Source organism: Cornus florida, unplaced genomic scaffold (genome assembly GCF_030987335.1).
Source record: "Cornus florida cultivar Cherokee Brave unplaced genomic scaffold, ASM3098733v1 CherokeeBrave_3.0.0_Hap2_Chr10, whole genome shotgun sequence".
In the NCBI taxonomy this organism is placed as follows: Eukaryota; Viridiplantae; Streptophyta; class Magnoliopsida; order Cornales; family Cornaceae; genus Cornus; species Cornus florida.
The window spans coordinates 96,516,358-96,538,691 of record NW_026775580.1 but is presented as its reverse complement, the minus strand read 5'-3'; the positions used below and the strand labels follow the sequence as shown (position 1 = coordinate 96,538,691).

General features: G+C 33.2%; 1 protein-coding gene across 3 annotated transcripts; it reads right to left on the bottom strand.

Annotated features, from left to right (window-relative positions):
* Nucleotides 1-2,435: 2,435 nt before the first annotated feature.
* Nucleotides 2,436-8,330, bottom strand: LOC132276086 (probable RNA helicase SDE3). Of its 3 annotated transcripts, none has more exons than XM_059777344.1 (5): nt 8,274-8,330; nt 7,999-8,073; nt 7,009-7,868; nt 4,315-4,536; nt 2,436-3,487 (listed from the first exon to the last, which is right to left on the bottom strand). In XM_059777344.1, the coding sequence occupies exons 3-5, from the start codon at nt 7,864-7,866 to the stop codon at nt 2,594-2,596; spliced, it is 1,974 nt and encodes a 657-aa protein (XP_059633327.1). In that variant the 5' UTR covers nt 7,867-7,868; nt 7,999-8,073; nt 8,274-8,330; the 3' UTR covers nt 2,436-2,593. The 3 variants fall into 3 exon arrangements, with proteins under 3 accessions (XP_059633327.1, XP_059633328.1, XP_059633326.1); XM_059777345.1 differs by lacking the exon at nt 8,274-8,330 and adding an exon at nt 8,164-8,267; XM_059777343.1 differs by lacking the exon at nt 8,274-8,330 and having other exon boundaries at nt 7,999-8,267.
* Nucleotides 8,331-22,334: the final 14,004 nt, after the last annotated feature.

The window sequence follows — 22,334 nt, the reverse complement described above, 5'->3', positions numbered from 1 at the left end:
TAATATAAAATCCTAAAAGAATTTATTACTTTACAAAACTCAAACTCTACCACCAATTTCAAAATATTTCAGTATTTATTTATTAATATAAAAAAATATTCATTAATTAATATTAAAAGAGTTACAAAAAATTAGGTTTATTGTTACAAGCTTCAAATCAACAATTAAAAAAAACAAATATGAAAACAAAATTCTATAAGTTAAAAAACATTCACCACACATGCCTTTTCCTAGTATAATTATGTACATGTAGTTGAGCGGATAGAATGGTTAAAGTCAACTTTGACTTTAAAAATAAAAGTAAATGGGTATTCAATCACCCCTATCTTAGGGTGTTAATTAATGTGCACATAACACCCTTTATTATAATTTTATTAGCATACACACCCCATTAGGCTGTTTCAGAAGAGTAAAAGGGTGAAACGAACATTACAACATTACTTTATGTTAAATTTCTGCAAAAAGTAATTTGAAGAATGTTTATGCTCAAATTTTAAAGAATATATAAGGGGGTTAATAACATACTTTTTAAAATAAAGAGTGAAAGTGTTATGTAGCGTATACTTTGGGGATATTTTATGCACTTTACCCCATTAGAATTTTAATTATTTTGAGTTTTAATTCCAATAAAATTGAAATTCCAAATCATCCTAATTTGGACAAGTAAATATACCTAAAGTTAGGGCTGCAACTCGGGCGGGTTGGGCGGGTTTGAGGTATAATTTCAGTCCAACCCACTATATGAAATGCTAAACCCAAGCGCAACGCTAACCCTATTCTCAACTCTAACTATTAGACCCGAGCCCAACTCATCCTTCTACTTTTAAAATCGGGTTTAGATTTCGTGTTGAAACTTCAGGTTAATTCGGGTTATTCATATGGCTAATCTTCACACCGAAAATTTAATATTATCTTGAATTAGTTTTAGATTAAATTACTCTTAAACAATAAAAAGTTCAAAGATTTTTTGTAGATTTTTAATAAATTACAAACAATTAAATTCTTAGAAAATTAAGTCTCCTAAATGTTAACATATAATAAGTTAAGATTTAACAAAGAAAGTTGAAAAGAAAAAAAGATAATCATAGTTTAAATATTATATATAATGTATTTTGAAGTTAAAATATATATGAAAATAATATTATAATTTGGATTCGGGTTGGCTCGGGTTGCTAGCACTTCAACCCAAGCCTAACCCTAACTCAATTACGGTTGAGATTTTTCACACCAAGCACAACCCTAATTATAAAAATGATTATCCAAGCCCGCAAAAAATTAGGCTGGGCTCGGATTGGATTCAGATTTTCCAACCCAAGTTGCACCCTTACCTAAAGTTATGTTTAGAAGCACCTAACCGCGGAATTGAAATTAGGAGAAATATAATTCTGAACTAAATCTTCTTTAATTTAGAAATGTAATTATTAGAATTCTCAAATTTCATGAGGTTAATTTATTTTTATTTATAGAAGTGAATTGTGAGCTGGTTACTAATTTGTTTACTGGAACTTTGTTAGCGCCTATTTAATTTGGTAATAATAATTTATTACCAAAAGAAACTTATCTCAAAAGTTGCCTACTCTTTTTTTTTCTTTTTTTCTTTTTTTTCTTTTTTTTTTTTTTGTAATTATTATATTCATCCAATCCATTATGTTATAAAATAAAATAAAAACCTATATTGATTTTCAAAACGGCTTTTGATACTGTTATTGTCATTCTTATCTATTTAGCAATATTCTTTTCTTTCTTTCTTGTTTCCGGTGATATAGAAATAGATCTATTTCCTTTTATTATTTTTTCTCATATACTTGCTAAATAGTCGTGAATTTCTCTTTATATTATCAATTCTTCAAATGTGAGCTGCATGTGAATTTTACTAATATGTGTATATATTTTAAGTATATACATACACACACACATTAGTGATGGGCCCTTTTGGCGAGCCAAATCACTGATCTGATGTTTAGTGCTCATGTGAATGTCACGCGTGACATAGTATACACAATGGAACATGATAGTTACATTAATAAAATTGACTAATTTTTTAGGTCATGGTCTTAAAGTTATTGATTACATGAAAAGTAAGCCTGAATTCCATATGATAAATTATAAAATTTTACTGAATTTCAGAAAGAAGACTGATTTATTGTCCTAAATTATACGTAAATATCTTTGGGCATTAATGTACAGAATTGCCCTCGCATCATCTACTCAACTGACCGATTTATTCTAGTGAGTGGTCTAAGCATATTTGTTTTAAGCTTATAATGTGTGACCTTTTAATCATATATATTTAGGTTTAATGAACCTTTTATCCTTCAATTCAAATAGATAGAGAACCTGCTATTGGAATGAAATATTCTTTTTTTTCCATAATGATCACCAAAGTCCACTTATGGTCTAGAAAAGACAGAATTAAAGCGCATAATATTTATATATTTAAACACAAAATATAATATGGAATAGAGCAATTCAGAAATCCACTGTACAGAACTCAAGTCAGTTCAACTCTCTCTGTATATATATATATATATATCGTTATATACACACTACACAATAAATTCATTAAAGGATATACCAGCAGCACATCTTTTGTTCATGGCACTCGTATTATAAACTTGGGATTGAGACTCTCGTACAGCTTGCTCTTGCGGAGCCTCTCAAAGTATGAAGTCATCAATCCATTCTCCCTTGCAATCTTTGAGCGGACCCAACCTGAACGCTTACCTGGTGCACCGGTTATTACTACAGCGGTCTTCTCATTTGCCAGATTAGATAGAGGCACCATAGTCTCTGGTTCGGTGGCAGACGAGGCATCCACCAGAAAAACATGACTAAAATGACCAGCCATTATGCCCTCATTGTGCAGCCGAAAGCTACTCATGAAAGTGGACAGAATCACCTTGAAATTCCGGAGCTCCTGAAGCGACGGACAAGAAAAACACTCCCCTTTAAGGGGACAGGAGGTGAGGATGTCAGGAGGCACCTCATCCAACTCCCGAAATGCAGCATTGGCTCTGAACAATTCTGACTCTGGAATCTCCTCCTTTAAGCCTATCATGAGCTCATCACATGTCCGATTTATAGGCGTACATATAAGAATCCGACAAGACGGGGAGCTCCTGTAAATTTGGATTACAGCTTGCTGAACAACCATTCCAGTTACAGAGAGCGAGCCCTCCACGAGATAAGGTGGGGGACTCTTGAGGCCTAAAATCTGACGAACAGCAGAGACTTTCTCCCCATCAAGTTTGTGATTGATGGGAAGAACTTGAAAGGCAGTGAGACTGTTTCTAGGTACATCAGGGAAGAGGAAGTTCAGGAACAAAGGATCCGATGAAGCTGCAATTGCTTGGTGAGCCCGTTTTAAACAAACTCTATTGAAGGAGAATTTGACAGTATATTTGCAGGCTGAGTAATGCTGAGAATGAAAATCTTCTCCAAATTCAACTAATACAAGATTACTCTTCACCACGCGATATATAATACCCTATTCAAATTTTAAGTCCAATGATAAAGTGAGTAATGAAGAAATGAGATTCAAACACAAGCAAATTGAATATCTAAATTATGTAAAACAACAATAGGGCTATACTATTTTCCATCATTCAATATATTTTCAGGATGTGATGGAAGTCCTACTTACTTCACTTTTCCAAGAATAGTTTAAATTTGTTTAGTTGACAAGTTTATGAAAACTGGTTACAAGATTAATACCTCATTTGAAGATAATTGTTTTTGTAGTTATCAGAAATTGTTTTTCAATTCATGAAAATTGTTTCAAAAAAACTAAACCAAACAAGCAAGAATGCATGGCTTTTATGTTTTACAAAACAAAAAAAATCACTAATTGGTATTGGGACTATTAACTTCTCATGAGAAGTTACTAGAATACTTAATCTTTAATCTGTGGCTCAGTGATGCACAGTTCCATGTAGACGTAATTATGAATTCACATAGCAGTCCATCATGTGTGTAGAAAACACAAGTATATGTTCACTATACATGAACTCTGGTCAGCTGAATCAAACTTTCTGATGTGACTCGTGACCATATGTCAATTTCATGACAAGCTGGCTGCTTCAGTATAGAGTATATATTTATCCAAGTCTTGTCGCAAAGAGCGATAAATAATATCAGACACTCCATGCAAATGCTTTCTACTATGGATTAGTAAATTTTAAAATACAAAACACAAATTTTATTATGACTCCAGTCATTTCTAAACCTTCAACCAAAGATTTAAATTGCTTCATCTGTAATCTAAAAATGTGATATATCCTCAAAAGTTGGTAGGCAGAAGTTCAGAAGGCTAACCTGAAATGGCTCGACATTTCGGCCTGAAGGCCTTACAGAGGCAAAGTCCCTAGATAAAAGGAATGGCCGCCTCTCAGGAATGGAGTCAATCTCAAATGCTACAAAGATCTTATCATCTTTTTCATCCAACTTATTCAAGTCTTTGTATTTGCCTTTCTTAGTGTAGATTGCTGCTTCATGCAATTTCAGAGTCACATTCTCCATCTTGAATCCGTCCCATTTCTGATCCAAATAAAAACATGTTTTATTCCGTACCACCACGCAAAAACATAAAACGTACTACAAGAAGTATTAATAGTGTGGCACCCGTTGCAATTTAATTGTCCCATTTTGAAACTAAAGATTCCATGCTAGTGTAGAAGTTTTATATATATATAAAGAAAAGAGATGATGAAGCATTGCAAATGATTAGAAAAATATGGATAGACATTCCCAAATATATGGGAAACTCTTTTATTGTCGGGTATATATGATCACCAGGAGTGGATCTACCTCTGGAAGCCCACCCTCATCCCCACCCTTATCTCCCAAAACAGAAGAAAATAAAATAAAAGCCTTAAATTGGGGTCTTCATTCCAATAAAGATCCACCTCTAAGAATAATAGGATCCTTTCCCCACTCCCAAAGCTTTATAGGGAGTCAAAATCGCCCTTAATGTTGTTCTATTTATTTTTATTATTTTTTTTTAAAGATATAAAACATGTTTTGGAAACATTTTTATGCATGCTTAGGCACGTGTCCTGAACGTGAGTACAATCACTGTTCAAAACCAACTTATCACGCCAGGCATCTTCAATGTTATAAACGTCTTTACTATGACATTCTAAATTTCTAATTCACTAGATACTAAAACTAAAACTCGAGAGTTTTGAAAACGAAAATTTGCCAACACTAAGACATCAAGTGTTGAGGCGATGAATCTATTTTTTAAAATTGCCTCATCCAAGTGATGAATAATCTAAATATATATATAGAAAAACTCATTGACTGAATTTCCAAAAGACAGCCAAATGAGCCAAAATGTACGTTATGGCATCCAGTAATATTGAACTGAGGCATGTCTGCAACCATCCTCAAAGAAGATATCAATCCTGCAAAGATGAAGCCAAAAAAACCTTAACGATGTTCTATAATGAAATCCAAATATCTGTCCCATCTATGTCATAATAGAATAATTGAAAGGACACGTTTTAAGTTCGTGTAGAGGCATTAGAATTATTTGGTTTCCATATGATTTCTGTTTCTGGATGTGCGTCATTGTTCTCGATAAATTGTTATTTTATAGGAGACATCCATCCAAAATTAGTAGTGACGGGAAAATTTTAAAGGGTTGTTAGACTTTATCCGGATCCCCCCGTGAAGGGGATCCTATGCACCCCTCATGTATCTAAGGGCAAATCTAGGAATTGTTAAGGTGGGGGACTAATATTAAATAAGGGGGAATTGGGGATCGAAAGATTAAAGAGTTGGAAAATTTTAGAAGAAATAGGGTTAGAGGGAGAGAAGGAGTAAGCTCTCTGATTTGTGCGAAGATTAAGAATTTAGGAGTTCTCTGTACTTTGGCTTAGTGATTGTTAAAGCTTGTTTGGCTTGGGCCTATTTGGTTGGGCCCTTGTTTTAAAATTGTGGCTTAGATATTGGGCTTTGGATGGGTTAAAATTGAAGGCTAATACTATCACTAATTTTTTTTGGGGGCGCGGTGTATTGCTAGTGCAAAAGCCTTGTGACAAAATGCAGCATCATCAAACAACTAAGTTGTAACATAGTTGTTGAATAAGCTATGTAAAGACATAGGATGAAACGGCACACAAGAAGGTTTAACTAAGGAGACCTAGTAATACAAACCCCACAACTAGAAGTTTTGATGCTAAAAAAGAAAAATTAATCAGGACATAATCATTAGAGCCACAATTTCAGTTCAAGTGTCAAAAAAATATATAAGGTGACACACCTAATAGAAATTCATGTGCACATGAGGAGATGCTTCTTATTTCACTTCTGACACCTGATTTGAAACATTCCAATTATCTGATCAACTATCAAATTTGCCCATTCTTCTATTGGAAACTCAAATTATCAAATTCATAATAACGTTTCTCCAAAGTAAAGTTTACCAGCCTTGTCAACATGACGTCGCCAACTCAAGTGAACAATTCCCCAAACCCAAACCCAAACCCAGATACCAAGCTGGTCATTGATCGATTTATACTGGTGCAGTACCTCATTTTCTCGAATCAAATAGACTTTCTTTGTTGAGTTTTTTCCTCCACTTTTTCCAAAACTTTTGAAGATTGCATTGAGCAACCATCAGTATCTTTTTGGTGGTTTAGGATCAATTTCTTGCACATACAGGTGTGTCAAGATAGTTTAACCTACGGCTCGTACGGTAAAGCGATAGTTTTGTAAATGCAATTTTTTACTGACAAGACCAAGAGGTTTAATCCGAAGCCATGACCGCCTATATTGAAATCATTTGGACCTAGTTTATTTTCAACTGAAGATTGTTTCACATCAAATGTCTGTTTTTTGGTAAACATTTTCACATCAAACGTCCTCATGAGTTAAAATATAATTGCATGGCTTCATATCCAGCCTTTTAGTTTACAGTATACAGAGGCACATATCCGGTTTATGGCAGAGCTGATAATAATTATATAATATGTGTATATGTATACTGGCTACTGATTTCATTACCTCAAGGTAGTAGTCCTCAGCATAAAGTAGAGCCTCAAAGTAATCCTTGTATGTCGATGTAGACAAAGGCTTCCTCAGAACGCCAGGTACAATGTCTTTCTCAATCAAACCTTTGATATCCTCAGGAATCGCATAAATCGGCGATGCACCCTTATCAACCCGAATGTAATTGTTATTTGCCCGCTGATTTGTCAGACTAGGCGAAGCCAGAGTCAAAGTCGGCTTATTGGTAAGTGGAGGTGGTTTCGAGGAAGATGAAGGTGTTCCATAAGAAGTTGAAGACGATGTTGGAGTTGGTTTCGGGAGTGATGAATGCCGTCCAGAAGAAGACAAATGCGGTGATTGTTTAGAGGAATAAGCAGGCGGCTCAGACAAAGATGGAGATGGTTTAGAGGAAAACGGAGATGCATTGCGTGGCAAACCTTGCTCACTTGGTTTATTGATCACAGGGTTTGTGGCCTTGCTTTGAGAGACATGTGATGGGGAGGGTGATGGAGGCAAAGGCCGAGAAATTTCCCGGGGCTTCTCTGAAATTCTTTCAACACTACAACTCCCTGGCTTAATTGAACTGATCCCTCTGCTGGTGTTATCAGTGGGAGTGACTGATGTCCGGGGAAACTTGGATGAATTCGAATAGTTTTGGTGTGCATCTGATTGGAGGTGAAACTGTGGATCGTATTGGCTGATCATGATGCTATCGTTGCTTGAATATAACGAACGACAGCTTCCATACCCGGTCTGTGTATCTGATAGGTTAATCTGAGAGTAGGTGTTCCAATTTCTACTTGTAGCTTCTTCAAGCTCTTCGTCCTTCTTCCCGCCAAAAATCCATCGCAAGACATCAAGACAGCAAGACATTTCTAATGACAAAATAAATAAATAAATAAATAAATAAAAGAATCAGACATATTTGAACAAAGCTGCAACATTATGGTTCGTGCATGATATATAGAAGGATTGAATTGAAAGTCAGAGAGAGAGAGAGGTCACCTAGGGTTATTAGAGGCCAACGGAAAACCAAAATCTTCTTGAGTTGTGGGAATCGGACCGGACGGCTGAGGAGACCTGAGGAATTAAGATAAATTTAACTCTTTGACGACGAGATTGAATCAAATCAAAGATCGGAGAGAAAACAATGAGAGACAAAAGATTGACATGACAATCCCTGAAAAATACTTCAACATCTGCTTCTGAACTACATATTACATATACACATCTGCAGCTATACTATTATTGTTAGGGAAATGATACATAGAGCCTCCCACCTCAGCTTCCAAATTATTCTCCGCATTGCCCACTACAAAATGCACTGGCATCTTTAATTTCTTTTTCTTTCCTTTTGGTTTTACACACATTTTTTATAAAGAAAAAATAAAGTTACCTTACAATAAAGTTATTCCATCTCTTTGGATTCCCTTTCCCCATCAATTCCCATCTCTCTTCACAGCATTCACATCCTCTCTCTGATTCTGCGTTCTCCTCATCTTATTTCCCCTTCAATTCTACTCTCTTGGATTCTCTTTCCCCACCAATTCCCCCGTCTCTCTCTTCGTTTCTATCTTCATTTCTACCTTTCTTTCTCTGCCTTGCATTTATAACTTAATTTACTATATGAATCTAAAATTATAACTTCTCAGCCCTAATATAAATTTAAAATTTTGACGAGTATATTTCTAAATTCACGAGTATTTTTCTAAATTTTGGTGAATATACTTTTGAACATTTTATGGGTATTTTATGAACAATTTTCATTGGTATGGTTTTCTATATCTATACAATATATTATTAAAAAGTACAAAGAGTTTCAGTAAATTATTTTTTAATAATAAATTTAATTAGATGAGGAAATATATATAGAAAATAAATAATTAAGTTTTTCTAATTAGGCAAGAAAATAAATAATTTAGTCTCAAAAAAACATATAAAAGAAATATATAAGTCTTAATAGAGTTTGTAAAAGAGTTTATATGAAACTCTAACATAAATTACTTATTTATTATGAATTTTTTATTTTTTAATTAATATAAGGTATTTAGAAGAGTTCTTATAAAACTCAAATGTTTGTTTGTTCTTTTTTTTTAAAAAAAATAAAAATAAAAATTAAAAAAAAAAACTCTATCACAAATTACCTAATTAGAAAAGGAAATACTTTAATATATTTTCTTGTCTTTCTAATTAGACAAGAAAATATATAAATAAAATAAATAATTTAGTCTTTCGAAAAGTTTCTATAAAACTCTATCACAAATGTAAAGTTATGATTTATTATATATATATATATATATATATTGGGAAATTTTGTGGTTGAGGGACCCACCACCACTATCTTTTAGATTTTTGACCAAGAGACCATCATCTCTTGGCCTCTCATTCTCTCTATCTCCATGCCCTTTCTCTCTCTGTTCTTTCTCTTTTCTTTGCTAAACTTCAAAATTTGATTACTTCCTCGTCTCTTGAGATTTTTGGGAGCCGTTTGTGGCAAAACAGAGAGTATGGCGAGATCTACGTATGAGTACAAACAATTTCAGCTTTTGGCCTGCCCTAGGATTTCGAATTTGAGACCCATTTTGAGGATTTTTCTACAAATTTGAGATAGGAATGTTCTAATGCATGAATTCTTGTATTTTTGTGACTTTCTAGCTTAAAGTGATACATAGCATGTTTAATTAGTGTTAATTCTTACAAAGAATTGTTTTAAATGATAAGTATGGAATGTATGTGACTACTTATTAATTGTTTTAAGGTGATTTAGCATGCTTACATGTTTATATGAAATTGAATCCATATTGTACATGCTAGTTATGCAAAGTTAATATTAAATGAGAGCTCCATCATGTAGTTTATAAATTTGCCTTGTATAGTATGTGTGAAAGTTATATGGTTGGGTTGATAAATGGAAGCACAAGCATTCATACATTCATTGGGAAAGAGAAAGGAGGAAAAATATTTTTAGAACAAACGAAATTGTTTTAGGGAAAATATTTTCTAAAAGTGTTGCGAAAACCGGATGCCTAGGAGGCGCCTAGTGGTCCGTGATGTTGGTATAGTTTAGAACGGAATGTAGTTGAGTTAACTAGGCCGGATGCGACACCTTGGAGGTGCCTTGTGGTCGTGGATAGTTAACCAACCTTCATTTCGTAACGCCTTGGGTCGGATTACGTTAACGGTTTGGTTTTTAAAACGGAATTGTTTCAGAAATAAGGAGCGACATTTGCATAACATTTTTGTTACATACTTGTTGTTGTGGTTGAGAATATATATTCCCCATGGTATGACACCGTTCTTTTTTGTCCATTCTTTGTGTGAAATTCACGGGGATATAAGAAGTGTGTCTTAGACACTTCCTACTGAGTTTATGCTCACCCATTATTTTTTTTAACATTTTTCAAGACACGAAAAAGAGGTGGCCGACGACGATCCACTACAAATTTAGACGAGATTGGCGATGTATTTTATTTTGCTATCTTTTGTATTAGAACTCTAATATTTTATAAATGCAATCTTAACTATTTTGTGAAACTTTAGTTTAATTAGTATAATTTTGTAAGTTATGAACTTTTAAATTTTAACTACATTTTATGGACTGTAACTTGTTGTAACTAAGGTGTATTCCTTGTTTGGATGAGATGGAGGAACGGAATTTTTTTTATGTGTATGTAAACATTTTGGGAATGTGATATAATATTGTATTGTGCGTTGGGACATGATAGATTAGTTTTAAGGCCAGTGAGGCCATTGCATTTTTTATATATTTCAAGAGGTTGCAAAGGGACTTTTTCTGCCGAAATTTTATATATTTTATTATTATTATTTTGGTATTTTTTTGGGTCATTACAACAAATTATCTAATTAGGAAAAAAAACACTTTAATATATGATATTAAATATATTTTCTTGTCTTTCTAATTAGTAAAGAAGAGTGCATTATTTTTTAATAATAAATTTATTTACATAAGGAAATATATAAAGAAATGAAATAATTTAGTCTTTCTAATTAGACAAAAAAATATATAAAGAAAATAAATAATTTAGTTTCTTTAATTAGACAAGAAAATATATAAAAGAAATATATACATCTTAATAAAGTTTGTAAAAGAGTTTTTATAAATCTCAAATGAAATTTTTTTTAAAAAAAAGTTTCTATAAAACTCTATCATAAATTACCTTATTAGAAAATGAAACACTTTAATATATAATATTTAATATATTTTCTTGTCTTTCTAATTAGACAAGAAAAGTACTTTATTTTTTAATAATAAATTTAATTAGATAAGGAAATATATAAAGAAAATAAATAATTTAGTCATTCTAATTAGACAAAAAAATATATAAAGAAAACAAAATAATTTAGTTTCTCTAATTAGACAAGAAAATATATAAAAGAAATATATACGTCTTATTAGAGTTTGTAAAAGAGTTTTTATAAAACTCAAATGAAATTTTTTTTTTTTTTAAAGTTTCTATAAAACTCTATCACAAATTACCTAATTAGAAAAGGAAACACTTTAATATATAATATTTAATATATATTCTTATCTTTCTAATTAGACAAAGAAATATATATAAAAAAAATAATAATAATTTAGTCTTTCAAAAAGTTTCTATAAAACTGTATCACAAATTACTTAACTAGAAAAAAAAATTAATTAGAAAAAAGAAACACTTTAATATATAATATTTAATATATTTTCTTGTCTTGACAATAAAATATATAAATGAAATATATAAAGAAAATAAATAATTTAGTCTTTCTAATTAGACAAGAAAATATATAAAGGAAATATATAAAAATATATATATATAACACTTTAATATATTTTCAAATCATAGAGTTCTATAAAACTCTATCACAAATTACCTATTTAGAAAAATAAAAAATCTAATTAGAAAAGTAACCATTTTTATATATAATATTTAACACAAAATCTACTATTCAACAAAAAAAAAAAAAAACACAAAATCTAATTATAAAAAAAATTCTTAAACAACTAAAATTTACCATCCTATTTCCCCTAAAACCAAATCCCTCCTGTCCTGTGTCTAGATTTTAATTTTCCAATATCTGTTCTCCTATGCTGTGTGTATATATATTTTAATTTTTCAATATCTGTTTCTTGTATAAAATTTGTAGTTTTAGTGCTAAAAGAATTTACTGATAGTCTCATATACTTTATTAACCTCTCTTATCTATCAATGTTTCTATATTTTAATTGTCTAGATTTTGTAATTGTAATGCTAAATTTTTTTTATTATTAATCATGCAGGTTCATGTAACATGAGGAGATTACACAAGCAGAGATAATTGAAAAAGTGACACCACCTTGTGAAGCTTTGCAGAGAAAGGACGATACTTATTATGAAAATCTTATTAAATCATTGTAATGTTTTATTTTATTTTAAATCATTGTAGTGTTTTATTTTTAATTAGAGAAGAAAATATATAAATATAGATAAACCTAAGTCGAGAAAGAAACATATAATATTAAAAAATTAAACTACTAAAATTCAATCAAAGAAAATCTAATTCAATTCAAAATTTTAAAATATTAAAAAATAATTTATTTAATTCAATAAAGGAAAATATAATTAGAGAATAAAATACTAATACCAATATAGTAGTGGGAAATACTAAAATTCAGTAAATGAAAATTTAATTAAAAGAGTAAATATAAGTATTATTCTGATTTATTTAATAATATAGTAGTAGAAAATACTACTAATAATAATAGTAGTAGTAGGAAATCTAATTACATAAGAAAATATAAAATATTTTAAAACAAATATATAAAAAATATAAATAATTTAGTCTATTTAGTTCCCACATCTTTTCTAATTTTATAAATAATATATAAATATTTTTCTAATATATAAATAAATAAAATATTAGTAAATTGTAATAAAAAATAGTCTTGATTTTGATATTATTTTAGGAGTTTGAAATACATCTATCAATAATTGAAGTTTTTTTTTTTTTTTTTCTTAATTGGTATTCACACACAGATGTCCCACTCGAGCCCTGACCTTCCTTTGAAAAGTAGAAGCCTGGTACCGCTAGGCCACTCTCCTGTTGGTAATAATTGAATTCCTATTGTAAGGTTCAATTAAAAATTATATTTTTATCTCTTTTACATTGTGTCAATTTTATGTTAATGGATATTTTAGAATTTATAATTATTTAATTACTTTATTAAATATTGATTTTAAATTAGATTTTAGTCACATGCAATAATATATTATTTTTTAATAATAAATTTATATGTTCAGTATATAAGTTTCCTTTTAGAACAACACAAATTACCTATTTATTATGAGTTTTTATTTTAAAATTAATATAAGGTGTTTCTATAAAACTCAAATTACCTATTTATTATAAGTTTTTTTAATAAAAGGAAATCTAATTAGATAAGGAAATATATATAGAAAATAAATAATTTAATCTTTCTAATTAGACAAGGAAATATATAAAGGAACTATATATAAAAAAATATAAATAATTTAGCCTATTTAATTAGTAGGATACACATCTTTTCTAATTTTATAAATAATATATAAATATTTTTTTAATATATAAATAAATAAAATACTAGTAGATTGTAATAAAAAATAGTCTTGATTTTGATATTGTTTTAGGAGTTTAAAAATGCACCTATCAATAATTGAATTCCTATTGTAAAGTTTAATTTAAAATTATATATTTTATCTCTTTTACCTTGTGTCAATTTTATGTTTTAAAATTTAAAATTATTTTATTAAATATAAGTCTCATTTTTTTCTTTTATTTTTCCTTCTTTTGATTATGCACCTTGCAATGAAAAAACATGGGTATCTCACAATCCATAATATGATGAGGAGTAAAAACTAAAGAAAGATCTGGACCACCATAAAACTTCCTCCAATAAGAGTGTAATAGATGACAAGGCCAAAGGCCAAAAGAACAACCAAAGCCAAATGACAAAACCTACACCTAGAGTACAGAACAACAAAAGAAAAATGCAGCAAACAACTGCAATACAAAAGACACACAAATGCAAATAAAAACAGCAACCAAGCACTGCCTAGAAACATATATAGCACCACAGAAAAGTGCACTACAGCAACACCAACACCAACAAATTGCATCAGCAAACACCAACCCAGAACCAGCAGAAGATTCACTTCTCGAACCCATTCCTTAACAATCGTGATTTTCGTGTTATATATATAATTATGTATATGTAGTTGAGCGGACAGAATGGTTAAAGTCAACTTTGATTTTAAAAAGTTGTTATCTACCAATATGATTGAATTTCAAAATTAGGAGAGATTAGGTTATTATTACCTACATAGTTTATGAGTTTATAATTGAAGGCTTCTGGGCGGAGAAAGGGTTATTATTATATACCTAGTTTACTCATAACCAATGTTTTTGGGTAATCTCATGAGAGGAGGGAGTTCAATCTATTTTGGAAAAGGGAGATTATGTTGGATTAGGAGAAGATTAAACGAGTCAAACAAGTTAATTCTTGCATATATCCTGTATATAATTATGTGTTTGATAGTTAGATGATTATCTATGATTTAATTATAGCACTCATGATATTTTGTTTTAATTAGAGTGGTAGAAATTGTATATATAAGTTTTGAATCCGGAGGTGACTTTTCTTAAATTGCAAAGTTGCTATATGTTTCGTCTGCAATCTAGATCTTATATAAAAATATATATAAATTGTTTCTTTATTACGGGCTTTCCTGTAAAGAGGGTACTGGTGATGTTACTAGTATGATTTATCAAGTATGTAAGATAACTAGTTTGGTGGACTACTTAATGTTCATGTATTCTTGTTAATGCAAGAATATGAATGTTAAAGTATTATTTTGACAGTACGAATTAAATGATCTGGTGTAATTATATAATATGGTGATTAATGAAATCTGATCATTGTGTATATGTTATAGTTGAAGGTTAGAATGGATTTAAGTGTAGAAAAAGGTATAAGAAACATATGTGACTTTAATTGCATGTAATGGTGAGTGCTATTATTAGTTTGAGTAATTAATGAATCATATTTAAACTATGAATGAAAGTGGGTGTGGCAATGAATGCTCAAATTGTTGGCTCACTGGAATAGTTGACTAATTGGAAGAAAGATTAGTTAGATTGAAATTACAAGACTAATGTTCACATTGATTAAATAGATAAAGATTCATCCTAGAATGACATATGATCAGGTGGTGTAGAACTTTTAACCCTAAAGTTTGTTGTTACTTGAGGTAACTGAGGCTAGGATGACGGTCAAAGAATGATAGTAATCATGAGTTATACAAATCACCCTAGGTTGTAGTGATATCTTTAAGTTTAGATAGGTTAATTGCAGGAGTACTGCTGGAGTACAAGTTGTCGAGTATTTAGATATGGTTAAATGCTTGGAGTTATTATGTTCATGGCTATCATCACTTGGATTGACTTAGTAGGTAGTTGAGGAACTAAAAATGTACAGTCAGAAACAGAATCGAACCCATATTTAAGTTGAGATTTGTATTAAAATTTAGATTCAAATTATTATTTAGAGAGGAGTAAAAATATTAAAAATTAATAAAACATGTAAAAAAATAAATACACAAGCATCATCAAACCGTGTGAGACAAAAATACAAGCCTTTTGGTGCCAGAGCATGGATTTGAACTTCGGAGCTTATGGAATAGTACTAGCATAGAAAACTTGCATTTCAGTTAGACAGTTTCATGTGTTCTCTGTTGGTTATAAATAAGTATAACCCTTTGTGCTGCAACTCTAAAATCTCCCCTTGTTATCTATTTTTGCATATTTTCTTCTCATTCTCTAATTATTACAAATAAAACATAAAATCTATATATAATAATATTTACATAATATAAATACTAATAATAAATATATATTGAGTTTATAAAATAATGATTTTTGTGCCCTTATCATAATAAGGTGTAAAGATTTGTTAGGAGAGTGTGAACTTAAGCACTGTAAAGATTAGTAGAGTCTGTGTGATTAAATGGTGTGGTGCAGTATACAATGGACTGATCATGGATGACAAAATATGGTGTATGTGAAGTATAGTTTGGAACTGGTGTCTCCACTATTATTTTATTTTAAGTGGACGGAAGCATGTTTATGCTTAGTTTATATGATTAAGTGTTAGTGTCATTTAATAATTTGATTTAACTGGTTATTAATCTAAATTAATGGATTAGCAAGAGTTTAGTCGGGGCTAACCTTATACTGATTTGTGCTGCATGGTCGGGGACCTGCAGATTACGAGTGTGCTATTGTTGTTATGGTCATTGGGCTAAATGTGCTCATATTACGTGGACGTGATTAGGGACCATCAGGGTGAGTAGATGTACAATCCAGTCACATGTGTGTATTCGGTAGTCCGGGACTATGCGATTCACATCGCTTGTTGGAAGGAAGCCTGGGGTTCATGTGAGATAATGGCAATAAAATGTCAATCGATTGAAGGGAGTCTGGGGCTCATATGAGGTAAGTGGAATTTGGTAATTTATTTTTAGATAGGTTACAAGTTTACTGTGTGAGATAATGTTATAGAATGATATTGTAGTTGGCACAATTGTAGTTGAGTCAATTTATTTAGGGTAAAGTGCATTAAAACCCCCTAAACTATTGGGGTATATGCAAGAAACCCCCTGAACTATAAAAGTTGCAAAAAAAACCCTGAACTATTGGGGTATGTGCAAGAAACCCCCCTGAACTATATATTTTTTTGCAGTTTATCCAATCCGTGCGAATTGATTGACTGAAAGGGATGATGAAGTCAAGGAATTTGTGATTGGGATCGGAGTGGTAGATGTCGTCTGAGGAGTGTTTGGATAAGCCAAAGAATCTATTGTTGGGATCGATGGGTCTCCTGTCATAGCTCCATCATAGCCGTTGCACCACCCACCAAATCCGTCAGCCATATATATCGCACTTCTCTGCACCGTTGCGTCAACCCATCGCCGTCACCGCCTTGCCCACCGTTCAGCTCACCTTGCTCACCGGTCCATTCCACCGTCCATTCCAAGCTCACCGGCCCATTCCGCCATCTTCATAGCCGAGCACACCGTCGTTCGTGTTTCGAGCACACAGTCGTCCACAGTTCACCACCGAGCCCCCTTGAACTTGTCGCCGCCTCCACAGTTCACGGCCGAGTCAACCGAGCTCTCATCACAGCCGAGTCCTCTGCGCACAAGCCGCCATTATCTGAGACTGAGCCATCCTGCTGACCTCGGATTTCTTTGGTCTCTTCTCTTTCTCTCTCTAGCTCTCTATTTTGGGTTGTGTTGGGTGAAAAGCATCTTTTGGCAGGAAAAAAAAAAAAAAAAAAATGTAAGAAGTGTATAAGTTTAAACGACGCAGTGTGTTATAAGGGTAAACTGGTCTTTCAAAATTTTCGGTGCCGGAAGCTAATGTCATGGGGTAAATTGCAACAAAATCATAGTTCAGGGGGTTTTTTGTAGTTCAGGGGGGTTTCTTGCAAATGACCAATAGTTTAAGGGGGTAAATTGCAACAAAATTATAGTTCAGGGGAGTTTTTTGTAGTTCAAGGGGGTTTCTTGCAAATGACCAATAGTTCAAGGAAGTTTAATGCACTTTATCCATTTATTTATTAGATAGTATAGAGATTAGTAAATCATATATGTTCACATATATATATATATATATATATATATATATATATATATATATATATATATACGGATTTTAAGTAAGGATTTACTTGCTAGGGTGATGGTGTTTAGTAATTTCTTGCTAAGCTTATGAGCTCATCCTTTTATCACTTTCAGGTACACATGATTTTAGCTTGCAACGGAGGCTCAATGGGGGAGATGGAGACTTTATGATTTTCTACATGTTTATCTTGATGATGTTTCTCAACGAGGAATTTTGTAATAAGGTTCATCTTACTAGTAAAAATTTTATTTCTGATGCCTTAGATTTCTTTTGAAATGAGGGATATTTAATTTTATTCACTATTATTGATTTAATCATAAATGATTGTGGATAACATGTGCGAGTCACTTACAACGTTTTAGTACTATTTAAGAGTTTCTTGTGCTTAAATTTTGGAGTGTAACAATGCCAATGCATTTTGTAGCGGGCTAATGTGCCAAGGCCACGTCGAATACATAGGATAATTCGAAAGGCAAGGGCGGAGCCAACTAAAGCCCAGAGGGGGCACATGCCCCCCCTCACTTTGCTCCAACCTACTATACATAGGTATATATTTTTGATATATATATATATACTTATATAGTAATTTTAAATAGTCCCCGCCCCTCCCCACTTTGCTCTAACCTACTATACATAGGTATATATTTTATATATATATATGTAACGACCCTCACCCTGGCCAGACACAATATTGTCCGCTTTTGGCTCACCCAGACCAGAGACTTCCCAGGGGGTCACCCATCCTGGTACTACTCCAAGTTAACCATGCTTAACTACAAAGTTCTGATGGGTTCACGGCCATCACGGCTTTAAAACGCGTTGTGTCATAGAAGGGTGTTGAATCAACATACAGCACTTACCCCATCCACACCCAGACGATGTGGGATTGTGCAGCTATAGCTCGCCCAGTGTGGCAGCCTACTGGTGCCGCCTGCACACGCTCACACACACCCGCCCACAAGGTCGCCACAATCACCCCCCTTTGGGGCCCAACGTCCTCGTTGGCCACACTTCCGGCTGGGTCAGGCTCTGATACCAAATTTGTAACGACCCTAAACTAAAACCATGTATACAAAAATTTCGGCATGACCTCCCCTAAAAGTGGTCCTTCAACAACCTGTCCCAATACACAAAAAAAATATATATATATATACTCCAACATCCCATTCATCCGTTCATTATACCTCAACGTGGCTCATCTCATAGTGGAACATCTACATACCGCAGGTGTGTGTGAGCGTGTGCAGGGGGCACCAGTAGGTTACCACACTGTGCGAGCTATAGGTGCACAATCCCACATCGTCTGGGTGTGGATGGGGTAAGTGCTATATGTAGATTCAACACACTCCTATGACACAACATGTTTTAAAGCCGTGATGGCCGTGAACCCATCAGAACTCTGTAATTAAGCGTGCTTAACTTGGAGTAGTACCAGGATGGGTGACCCACTGGGAAGTCTCTGGTCTGGGTGAGTCAAAAGCAGACAATATTGTGTCTGGTCAGGGTGAGGGTCGTTACAATATATATATATATACTTATATAGTAATTTTAAATAGTCCCCCCCCTAATCCCTCAAATTTTCAAATTCTTTTAATTTCCTTTTGAAACAAAAAAAAAATTACATATATCCCTTCTTCAAATATACAATACATTTTTCTTTTTTTAATTTTTGTTTCCTTTCTCAAAAAAATTCTTTTTTCACTTGTGTATAATTATGTATTTTTTTTATTTTTTTAAACTTATTTCTTTTATTGATTACATTTGTGATTGTATTTAATTAAAATATTATTAATTAATATTTTGATTCTTATATTTGTAACTATATTTTTTTTACGGTATCCATTTAGTATATTATTTTACAACTATTTTTTTTTTTTCTTATTTGCCTTTTTAATTTAAAAAAATTATATTGTCATATTTATTATAAAAAATAATAATAAGTGCATTGTGCCCCCTCTAAAATAAAATCCTGGCTCTGCCCTTGTCGAAAGGTGCCGTCGGAGGCTCTTATCATTTCTCAATATGGAATGGAGCAAATCATAAATCCACCGTATACGCAATTCAAGATTTCGAAATTGTATTTTCCAAACAGTGGAATTGATTTCCAGAAAAAAGGAAGAAAGACCTCCATTGGCAACTCAAGTCAGTTCTTTTTTTTCAATAATGATCACCAATGTGCGCTTATGGTCCAGAAAAGACAGAATTAAAGCGCATAATATTATATTTAAACACAAAATATATAATATGCAATGGAGCAAATCAGAAATCCACTGTACAGGATTCAAGTCAGTTCAACTCTATGCATATATATATATATACACACACAATACACAATAAGTTAGAGATTCATTAAAGGATATACCAGCAGCACAACTTTTGTTCATGGAGTAGCTAGCTCTCGCGGTCTTGCAGTCGTGTTTTAAACTTGGGATTGAGACTCTTGTACAGCTTGCTCCCGTGGAGCCTCTCAAAGTATGAAGTCATCAATCCATTCTCCCTTGCAATCTTTGAGTGGACCCAACCCGAACGCCTCCTTGGTGCACCGGTTGTTACTACAGCAGTCTTCTCATTTGCCAGATTAGCTGGAACCACCATAGTCTCTGGTTCGGTGGCAGACGAGGCATCCACCAGAAAAACATTACTAAAATGACCAGCCATTATGCCTTCATTGTGCAGCCGAAAGCTACTCATGAAAGTGGATAGAATCACCTTGAATTTCCGGAGCTCCTGGAGCGACGGACAAGAAAAACACTCCCCTTTAAGGGGACAGGAGGTGAGGATGTCAGGAGGCACCTCATCTAACTCCCGAAATGCAGCATTGGCTCTGAACAATTCTGACTCTGGAATCTCATCCTTCAAGCCTCTCATGAGCACATCACATGTCCGATTTATAGGCGCACATATAAGAATCCGACAAGACGGGGAGCTCCTATAAACTTGGATTACAGCTTCTTTAACAACCATTCCAATTACAGAGGGCGAGCCCTCCACGAGATAAGGTGGGGTACTCTTGAGGCCTAAAATCTGACGAACATCAGAGACTTTCTCCAAGGTGGGGTACTCTTGAGGCCTAAAATCTGACGAACATCAGAGACTTTCTCCGCATCAAGTTTGTGATTGATGGGAAGAACTTGAAAGGCAGTGAGACTGTTTCTAGGTACATCAGGGAAGAGACCACAGGTCCTTATTTTGTTATAGAGAAAACTTGTTACAAAATGTCTTTTCATTCTGTGCAAACTAAAGCAGCCAATGAGGATGAAGATAGACGCCATCAAAGGCGGTTACTTTCTCTCTCTCTTTTTTGTGACAACCAGAAATTAACAATAGAACATTTTAGCAGAGTTATCAACATTTAGTATGTCCAAACTACAAACTGGATCACATACGAAATCACCTGGAGTACATCCTTCACTAACTAAAACATCAGCACTCTGAATATCTTTCCTTAACATATATGCGATAGATTGCCAGACATGAGAGATTTGCACTGCCTCTATCCACTTATATTTTCATCCAGTATACGGAAGAACACAAGAAGCTAATAACTTAAAAGAGACTGATCACAGGATATACCAGCAACACATCTTTTGTTCAGAGTAGCTAGCTAGCAAGGACTCCAGAACCTAAAATGTCAGAAAGGTATAAGAATCGTCAGGTTTTGAGTCTTGCAGTCGTGTTATTAACTTGGGATCGAGACTCTTGTACAGCATGCTCCTCCCACGGAGCCTCTCAAAGTACGAAGTCCTTAATCCATTTTGCCTGGCAATATTCGCGCGGATCCAACTTGAATGATTCCTCTGTCCACCGGTTATTACGACAGCAGTCTTCTCATTTGCCAGATTAGCTAGAGGTACCATAGTCTCTGGTTCGGTGGCAAAGGAGGCATCCACCAGAAAAATATGACTAAAATGTCTAGCCACAATGCCTCCATCGTGCAGCCAAAAGCTACTCATGAAAGTGGATAGAATCACCTTGAATTTCCGGAGATCTTGAAGCGAAGGACAAGAAAAACACTCCCCTTTATAGTGAGAAGAGGGGAGGATGTCACAAGGTATGATGACCCTGTGGGCGGGTGGGTCGTTACACAAGGTACTCCATCCAACTCTCGAAATGCAGCATTGGCTCTGAACATATTAGACTCTGGAATCTCCTTCTTCGAGCCTCTTATAAGCACATCACATGTCCTATTTATAGGCGCGCATATAAGAATCCGACAAGACGGGAATATTCTATAAATTTGGATTACAGCTTCTTGAACAACCATTCCAGTTCTTGATAATTGTTCTGAACCAGCTACAAAAAGCGAGCCCTCCACTAGATAAAGTGGGGCGGCGTCAAAGCTTAAAATCTGCTGAACAGCAGAAAGTTGCTCCCTGTCAAGTTTGTGATTGATAGGAAGAACTTGAAAGGCAGATGAGCTCTTTCTAGGTACAGCAGGGAAGAGGAAGTTCTGAAACAAAGAATCTAATGCAGCTGCAATTGCTTGGTACGCCCGTTTTAAACAGACCCTGTTGAAGGAGAATTTCACATCATATTTGTCGGCTGAGTCATGCGTGAATGAAAATCTTCTTCAAATTTAACTAATACTTTATTACTATTCACCACACGATAGATAATACCCTATTTAAAATTTAAGTTCAATG

What these genes read in the sequence shown, in the direction of transcription:
- LOC132276086 (XM_059777344.1), bottom strand. Translation starts at nt 7,866, where the DNA reads ATGTCTTGCTGTCTTGATGTCTTGCGATGGATTTTTGGCGGGAAGAAG. An exon ending in CTGAGGACTACTACCTTGAG is followed by an intron (nt 4,537 to 7,008) that starts GTAATGAAATCA and finishes TATTTGGATCAG; the next exon opens with AAATGGGACGGATTCAAGAT. An exon ending in GAAATGTCGAGCCATTTCAG is followed by an intron (nt 3,488 to 4,314) that starts GTTAGCCTTCTG and finishes AAATTTGAATAG; the next exon opens with GGTATTATATATCGCGTGGT.